General features: G+C 34.1%; 1 protein-coding gene across 2 annotated transcripts; it reads left to right on the top strand.

Moving 5' to 3' along the window:
* The first annotated feature begins 839 nt into the window (after positions 1-839).
* LOC132558099 (5-demethoxyubiquinone hydroxylase, mitochondrial-like) lies at positions 840-8,549 on the top strand. Of its 2 annotated transcripts, none has more exons than XM_060222624.1 (7): positions 840-942; positions 3,632-3,848; positions 4,213-4,327; positions 5,550-5,634; positions 6,177-6,231; positions 6,444-6,512; positions 8,146-8,549. In XM_060222624.1, the coding sequence occupies exons 2-7, from the start codon at positions 3,663-3,665 to the stop codon at positions 8,221-8,223; spliced, it is 588 nt and encodes a 195-aa protein (XP_060078607.1). In that variant the 5' UTR covers positions 840-942; positions 3,632-3,662; the 3' UTR covers positions 8,224-8,549. The 2 variants fall into 2 exon arrangements, with proteins under 2 accessions (XP_060078607.1, XP_060078608.1); XM_060222625.1 differs by having other exon boundaries at positions 852-961.
* Positions 8,550-9,458: the final 909 nt, after the last annotated feature.

Here is a 9,458-nt window from a genome sequence, read left to right as displayed (position 1 = left end):
TTTTAATTAGTGATTTGTTTCAATCATCAATTTTTTTTTCAATTAAGCTTTTCTCTCCTTTTTTCACAACCTGTCATGTATACAGTACTGTACCTTTGATTCATTTTCCCACGAAGCAATGTGGAAAGACAATCCTTCCACTGTCGATTTCAATACTGCAATATCAGTTGCGTATTGCACCACGGCAAAACAAATACAAATTAAAACAAAACTTCCAAGTTTCGTTTTACAGCTTACCTTCATCCTACGGATTATATCATTATTGGCATCTGTTCATGACAACAGCTAATGACAGTTAACGATTTCTCAACAAAGTCAGTACGATGAGATATTCGCCATTCATAAAGTGAATAATTCTGCACCTTATTATCATATTGAGCGCTTTAGTTTCTCATCATCAGATCATCACCTAAGGAATAGTTCACGTCAATACACAACATAATTATTCTAATCATAGACCACTTACCACATGGCTGTCTTTTCTTTCTCTTGACAATTCAACGTTTTCAGCGTCAGCGATCCGTCCCAGAATTACTTGAACAGCTGAGATCGGTTAAATGGTCCAAGTGTTCACACTGAACTAAATCTACATACATTGGTGTGGGGAATACACAATCACCTGTTTTGACTGGATCACTCCTTGGTTTGGAGAGTTTTCATTGGATGAATTATTTTGTTTACATATTAAACACACATGGATAATTTAGTAGATTTCAATTGTTTTATACCTTTTTATTTTAGATCGAATCCTTGATTATTAACATTGATATTTATCGCTTTTATAAAATTGATTTTTCACGGAAGTTTACATTTTTATTCACTCCGTACTTTAAAGCTTCCGGTCTGCAAGCAGACGAAATTTCTTGGTGGATAACAAATCGACTAGGATCTTTATTCTATCTGTTGAAGAAACGATGAGGCATTTATTCAGACTTGTAATGTGTGAGTCATGAGTTTTTTGGTTAGTTTGCCAGGTTGTTGTCTAACTGCAAATTCTTTCATAGCTTTCTCGTAAAACACACCCTTTATATAATGCTTGCAATGGTGACCTCTTTTTTTGAGGTCACAAGCGTGTGTAATAATAAGTTCATATTTGAATATATTTTTAACTGAAGTGGAGTCACCATATCAAAGCAACACATTTCACAAGCTCATCATGTTGTTCAAATGAATATTAAGAAGATATACTGAATCAATGACAGCAAAGTATGCATTATTGCATAAGCATTATACTCACGGTTCTCTCGAGGCAAACTGATCTCGCTCGTGTATACGTGATCATTGTCATATAGTAACATTTTTATTCTACACTTTGGGCAGTGATGTTTTACAGTCTAACCATTTGTTCGTATAACTTACAATATGGACCAGAATACATATTATCCATGTAGACAAGGGCTACGAATTATCCAAGCTGACTACGTCCATGGATTAGTGGGAGAGGTTGCTTAATTTTCAACTACACTATCGGATACAATATATCACTTATGATTTGCTGATTCCAGCTTCTATGAGCTCACGGGTTACAGGAATGCACAACTTTCTGCTGTTTGTGCTATGAATATGTTTTCCAAATCTGATAATATCTGGCCTTTTGGTACACTGCATTGAGTTATCTACATTTTAAAACATTAGTGCATTTAAAGAAGAAAAGGCAAATAACAGGACATTCTCTATATGTAGCATATCAAATTTACCAATTCTGATATGATAATTTTGAAAAGTATGTGTCATTCGTCTCTTATTAAATGATAATCTGTGATAACAATTTTTTAAAATTTACATAAAAAATTACTCATCACTTAACTCCCATGGAATAAAAAATCTGATGAAATATACCGATATATATAAACCTGAATTTCTGTGTATATCATTTCATTTATTATGGGTCTCAGATTGACATAGTAGAAATATCTTTTTGAATCAGAGAAATCATGATTCCATTTTCCATGAATGATTTTTTTTCAGACTTATATTATTGCTTTTTTAAAGTATTTACAGACACAGTACTGAAGCTGTTGTGTGCTTTTCAATGTTCTTAGTGTTTAACACTGTATTATAATGCATTGAAAATAAGTATGAAAGAAAATGGAAAATACATTCTTTCTCGAGTGCCCCGACCAGGAATCGAACCCAGGTCTCTGGTGTGAAAATCAACTGAGCCAAAGAAGCATGCTCCATCAGCTGTGTGACAGAGACCTTATTTAACACTATATACAAGCCACACCAACCTGCTCCTATTACGCTACTCCCCTATTTTTCTTGAGATTTCCTAAATCTCAACCAGAGACTCCACATACCACAACTTGTGCGATTTTGTTGGGCGACAATGTGGAAGAACAGGGAAAATACACATTCCTGACAAGTACCCTGACCAGGAATCCAACCCGTGTTTCTGATGTGATAAGCACCGTCTCAGCCAACTGAACCAAAAAAGCATGCTGTGTCAGCTGAGTGACTGATACCGTATTTAGCATTATACACAAGCCACACCAACCTGCTCCTATTACAAAGTATCTGTATTTACATGTATATTCATAAAGTTGTATATGGATGATCATATCTTGTCTTTCTATTGTTTAAAAAACTATATTTGTGTGTGATATTAGGAATATTTATTAAATGATTCAGAGACACTGTATCTATCTCTCTAATTAAGCTACAGTATATAAATTTGAGAGAAGTTGCTATGTTTAAATACCATTTTTCTTTAGGTGACCATAACACATTTTTTAATATAAACAGTAGAAGCAAGCTATGTAATATAAAAAATGAACATGCTAAATTTTGTGATTAATCTTTTGTAAGAATTTTTGATGTTCTCAAAATGTTTTAATTATTTATGTTGTATACCACTTTCTGCTTGAAATATGAAGAAAACTGATTTTCAATAAATAACATCAAAAAGCTAAGTAATTTTCCATTTGACACATAATTTTTATGAGAAATCATTTTGATTTATTTATAGCATTTTTGTAACAAAAAAGAGGGTCACTATTCACTGACTGACAAAAATGGCTCAGGTCAGATCAGTCAGTGCTAAGTCAATAAATATTAAACTTAGCTTAAAGTGAACAAGGCGAAGGAAAAATCAGATTCATAAACAAAGTGTTAAGAAATGGGCTTTGATGACCTCAATGATCATTGAACAAAAGCTGATGTCAGATGTTTGTTATCTTTGCCATATTTACAGTCACTGCATTATACATCCCTGGTGATAGTGTATTGATTAAATATTGATCACTTTGTGTAGTTTGTCTTTTTAGAATTTTCATGGTTGATTGTTCAAATTGCCCTTTGTCAATGGTTATGACCTTAATTAATTCTTGATATCCCATTTTCTTAAGAACAACTAGTTCTGGATCATTTTCAAACTTTGTATGTAGATTCCCTTTTGAAGGAGGGTGACTGCCTTTGACACTTACAGTCTTTTATCACTATTCATTGACAAATACTGGATCATGACCATCCAAAATTTCATCAATAGAATCCCTTTGGTTTCTTATTGTGCATTATTGATTTTGGACTTTTTGGAGAAAACAAAATGGCCAATGGGACCTCTTGTTTAAGATTAATCACAGGATAGTACATAGACTATTGAGCAATATTTGTTAATTTTATTTTGTTACAGAAGTTGACTGTTGACCCTATTTGGTATCATCATGTCGTTGCCATTGGTTTGTCGCATAAGTGTCCGTGGAATCAGTACACAGGCCAAATCTGCAAGGACACGAGCACTGGTGGACAAAATTATAAGAATTGATCATGCTGGAGAGCTAGGAGCAGACCGAATTTATGCTGGGCAACATGCTGTTCTGGGCAACACAGCCTCTGGCCCTGTCATCAAGGTAGCATTCAAAAGAAAATCAAAGCAACTACATGTATGATAAAACTCTCAAAAATTTTCTGTGACTTCATTCAATTCAGTCAAATAGAATATTAGATCTAAGTGATTTATCAGACCAAATCACTTTTTCTTTGTCTGTCATAAAACATTCATTCTTCCATTATATTAATATGGTCATGGTTATTGTGAAAGCTTGCATGGATGATTAACTATCAGGTTAGTTGCATTAAACTATTGACCTTATAATATTTAGTGCTTTACAGTTAAAACAAATCCTTTAGAATATACTATTTCACCAAAGATAAATTGATTAAAAAAAAAAAAAAAAAACAGTGTTAGATACCTAATGATTATACCCATTCTAGAAAATGTGGGACGAAGAAAAGGAACACCTCGAGACGTTTGAGAAATTGATTGTACAACACAGAGCCAGGCCAACAGTACTGCTACCTATCTGGAATGTAGCTGGATTTGTACTGGGTATGTATAATAATACTGTTTGTTTCTCAACCTATACAGTTATCGTTGGTTACAGGAAATGCCCATTTCTTAGACTGAACATCAGAGGAATTTTTGAGTAATTTTGGCAGCACATAACTTTAAAATGATGAGTTTAAAACTGGTACAAAAACATAACAAAATAGTTTGCAGGGTTTATCACCCTGTGAACAGCCAGGTGCATTTTGAGCTGGGGTCTTTTTGTAATAGCTGGTGGCTTACTGAACAACATATGGGAGCCCCATCAGATACTGTCAAGAGCAATTAGGGTAAAGTGTCATGCCCAAAGACACAACCAGGTCAGCACAGACTTGCTTGTTCCTCAACGTTCTGAGAAACAAAAACCATCATTAGTAAGGAGTATCAAACCATGAACCTTGGATCATTACTTGAGGTTCTGTTGGCCAACTCTGTAAATGACCAAAAACATTGATAAAACAACTAACAATTATTAAATACATAGCAGGACATGTTGTTGTCCAGAAATTTCTGAAACAATTCTGAATGATTCTTTTCCCTTTAAAATGCTCATAGATTTAAAATGGATTAGTTACTAGTGGTGAGTTTGTTTAAATTAATCTCTTTAAATAGCTTTGATTATTTCATCCTACTTGAAGTTAGTTGGGAGTTAAGGGGTTAAATGAACACAAGATGGAAACACATAACATAACAATAATTGTAAAATTCTTAGGAGACATTTGACTTTCAAAGTGAAAACAGGGTTCATTTATAAACTGTAATAGTTACTTTTCGTAGACTGATGTCTTCCAGCTAGCCACTGCCTTATAATCATTGTTGACGTTTGAATAATTGTGTTAACAATTCTTACTAGCATCATATCTTGCCACTTTTCTCCATTTGATTGTTCATCAAATGTTGTTTTTTCCAAAGCACTTGCATATGAACTTATTGTTTGTTTTTAAACGAGGTCACCTAGTAGAATATTTCACTTTAACGAGAAGATCTACTATTTTCACCCTCTCAGGATGGGTGGTTAGTCTGTGCCCTGTTACATCTATGTAAGATCAGATACTTCAACACTTGTGGTAAAGCACTTCATGTCCAGATCCTGATTCATGAAAATTTTGCTTTATTGGCGACATTTACATTTTTTTAAAGTAAATGCATTTTGGTAGTGAGTGAACTTGCACTCTTATGGACAAAACTATATTTTAACAGATATATCTGTTGACTATTATTTTAGGAGCAGGGACTGCATTGATTGGTAAGGAAGGTGCCATGGCCTGTACTGTGGCTGTGGAAACTGTGATAGGAGAACATTACAATAGGTAGGTGCACAGACTGGAAATAAACAGCAGTTCATGTTTTTTGAACAAAATCCTCAGTATTTGAATGACAGAACAGCAGAAGTGCAAGGTATATATTTTATTGCCTAATTGATATATCAATCAAGCGAACTCAAGTGAGATATCATATTCCTCATTCCATGATTTTTTACAAGCACACTTGATCATTTGATTTCATTGCTTTCCAAAAATCTTAATAAAGATATATTAATTTCAGGTGAGTCCAGGTAGATGATAAGTTTTACTTAGTCAAGAGTTACTTCCCTTTGTAAGGTATTCTGCTTTACATGTAATTTTTAAATGATGGATCACAACATTGATTAAGATAGGAATGCTAGAGGAAGGAGTGCTGGAGGAAGGAATGAGATTTCAGACATCTGTCAGCTTTTGCTTATACCTACATCACCAGAGGCATTTTAAAGGGAATAGTAACACGTAATGCAAAAGCAGCAATTTAATGGTAGTTATACCTTTAGGATTTACCTCCTTTTGATAGATTGACATAATGTTCATGTTTATTTCAGCCAGCTTCGTGACCTTATAGAAGATGACTCGGAACAACATAAGGAGTTAATACAGGTAGGGACCAATTATTGTTATCAGATAAAAAAAACAACTTATCTATCGGTGCAATGTGACCCAGTTGTATTGTGCAAGAATGGTTTTATGACATTGGAAATTTTCAATTTTGTTACTTAAACCCTAATTCAGCAATGTCTTGGTCAATAGATTATCTCAATCTAAATATCATTTCAGACAGGGTTTAAAGGATTTTTATTGTCTTTTTACAGATCATTAAAAAATTTCGAGATGATGAACTCCACCACCATGACACTGGATTGGAACATGATGCAGAAAAGGTATAAATAGCTATATACAGACTCATCCACTATCTGCCAGTAATAATGTCAAACTATTGAGGACTGCACCATTATCCTACACCAGACACTTATTAGTAAAGCAATTGTTAATCAATACAATCAGTACTAAATTTGGAACAGTTTGTAAGTAGCACTGAAAAATATTGTTAACCTTGACCCACTCTTTAAGGTCACATGTATCAAATATGAAAAAACCTTTAAAAGTCTCAGTAACCAAAAGCCCAGGGCATGATATAGGGTCTGGAGTGTCTAGGATGAAGGGCTACCAGTTCGTATAAATGAATGACCTTGACCCACTTTCAAGGTCACAGAGACCAAATGTATTAAAATCTTTTAACAACTTCTTTTCAATAATCTGAAGGCCCAAGGTGCTGATATTGAGCCTATAGTATGCTGGCATGAAGGGCTACCAAGTTTGTTAATATTGTTGACCTTGACCCACTTATCAAGTATGTCAAAATCTTTAAATAAGATCTTCTCAGTAACCAAAAGGACCAGGTTGCAGATAATGGGCCAGTAGTATGCGATGATGAAGGTTTATCAAATATGCTTAACTATAACAAAAGAGAGTGTTATCAGTTCCGTTTGAAAATTAAGACTTTAGAAATTAGCAACAACAAAAACTTTGTAAGTATGCATGTATAAGTTCTGTTCTGTTTTGTGTACCAAAATGCTGGGACTTTTGGACAGGTTCTAAACTGTCAAAACACCAGAAGACCTTAAGTGAAAAAGTTTCAGGGTGACCTATTGCAATCCCCTTTCATTCATTCTAAATTTAACATTTTTGACTTCTTGAAAACTCCAGAACTGATTTCAATGAAATTTTACAAAAACATTCATGGCTAAAGGCACACTAAAATTGTAAATTGATACATGGTCCCAAACCTTCAAAGGCCTGAGGGATGGGGTCAAAAATGGTCAAAAAGTTTAAAAAAGTTAAAAAAATGTTCTACTGTTTCTGGATGAAAGATATCATATAGGAAAATTCAAATCTTGAATGTAATTTCTTTTCATTCAAACTTGGTTAGTAGCCTTAGCATGGGACAGCAGTTAATGTATACACAAATAACATTTGCATTATGTGTACAATATAGTTAAAATTATGCTATTTTTTTAACAAAATATATTTCTATGACATGTTACACGAAGCATTGTGACTCAGGTGACCATTAAGGCTGTTGGGCCTCTTGTTTGTTTTTTATTCTTATAACTGTTTGTTTACTTAAAAGATATGGTGTAAAATTGTAAAAATAAAAATTATTTATTACTTATTTATTATTGTTAAGCCATGCTATGAGACATGTATCTGGTAAACAACCGATAAAAATAAAGTCAATCTTTTGATGCAAAGTGTCTCCGTTCATAGAAATATGGCTAAATCGAACCATCTGATAAGTGCAATATTTCATTTGATCCTGTTAACTTTGACTTATACATGTTTTACTGTATATATGTATGTACAAGACATTTAAAAAGCATTCAAAGCATCGTGGTCAATTGACATCTTTAAGGAAATGAAAGGGATTTGTTCAGTAAAATATGTTTTAAACAGAAGGAATTTTGCATGTCAAATAGTTACACTAACAGAATCGTGTATATTTATGTTTTTCAGGCCCCTTTTTACGATGCCATGTCATCAGTGATAAAGCTTGGATGTAAAGGTGCAATATGGTTGTCGGAGCGAATCTAGTAGATTGCAGACTGGGAATGAAATGGCAAATGACTTAGATTTTGTAAATTTAAATTCAGATGTCATCATGCTCTTTAAGATCACATATTCACCAGTGTTTAATGAAGCTCGATGGGATAGATTTCCTTAGAACTATGTCCACATTTTTGTAGATCTGGTAGTTTTGATGATTTATGTACAAACACTATTTGCATGTCCAAGCAGTAACTTTGTTCATTTGAAAAGAATTATGCAAGTAATTGATATGTGAAAATATTCCTTGTCTTTTTGATGTTACTGCTAAACATGCAAAATATATATATTAAACAAAAAGAATGTGAAAAAAGTATCAGACTTTGTTGTTTTCTCTCCTGCCCAGAAGACAAACAAACATGAAATGGGATTAATAGAATCTTCCCCTACCCTGAGGGTGTGATAGAGAAATCTCCAACCCGAGGGGTGATTTTTGTTGTTGTGTAATGACATAAAAAAAAAAAATCCCACGGTACAAGTGTCCGAATGGCGTATGAGTATCACCATTCACGTTTCCAAAATTCTTCATTCTTCCGCGAGAGCAAAATGACAAACTACAAACGCAATATGAATAACCATTAGAATTATTTATTTTTTGGAAATTAAATATTTTAATTAGCGATAGATATATGGAAAATGGAAATACTTGTATTGAACAACATTTAACTCCGTATCATTTATTAAGGTAGGGTAGGCTTGCCGCGATGTCGTGGACAAAAAGGGGATTTCCCAGTTTATAATGACGTCAATTGTTTATGCGCGCGAAATATTGCAATGGTGTGAGTGTCACGTGCGTGTTCCTACGACATTTATTTGTGTTCACTGGACAAGGATTGTTATTGTTAATGTTAACTGTGACGTTACAGTCGCGCATTACGGAACCTGCAAACAAAGCATCCACTCGTTGGTTTGAGCAGAGACGCATATAACATATGTGATATATACGTCTCTGGTTTGAGTCAGTTATGATAGCCAACTGAGGTCACCGAGTGCAGTCATGTGGGATAGATTTTTCTCCCACCTCTGTCCATGTAGGATAGACATGTCCCATGTGGAACACCCATGGAGGATTAATAGAATCTTCCCCTACCCTGAGGGTGTGATAGAGAAATCTCCAACCCGAGGGGTGATTTTTGTTACAAAAATACATCATCCTGAGGGTTGGAGGTTTCTCTGTCACATCCTCTGAGGGTAGGGGTTGATTATTTTTCTCCCATCCCATT

Source organism: Ylistrum balloti, unplaced genomic scaffold (assembly GCF_031769215.1).
Source record: "Ylistrum balloti isolate Yb309-2 unplaced genomic scaffold, AGI_CSIRO_Ybal_v1 Utg370756, whole genome shotgun sequence".
NCBI classification, from domain to species: Eukaryota; Metazoa; Mollusca; class Bivalvia; order Pectinida; family Pectinidae; genus Ylistrum; species Ylistrum balloti.
The sequence above is the reverse complement of the archived record's forward strand: the minus strand, read 5'-3'. Positions and strand labels throughout refer to the sequence as shown.

What these genes read in the sequence shown, in the direction of transcription:
- LOC132558099 (XM_060222624.1), top strand. Translation starts at nt 3,663, where the DNA reads ATGTCGTTGCCATTGGTTTGTCGCATAAGTGTCCGTGGAATCAGTACA. An exon ending in CCTCTGGCCCTGTCATCAAG is followed by an intron (nt 3,849 to 4,212) that starts GTAGCATTCAAA and finishes TACCCATTCTAG; the next exon opens with AAAATGTGGGACGAAGAAAA. An exon ending in TGTAGCTGGATTTGTACTGG is followed by an intron (nt 4,328 to 5,549) that starts GTATGTATAATA and finishes CTATTATTTTAG; the next exon opens with GAGCAGGGACTGCATTGATT.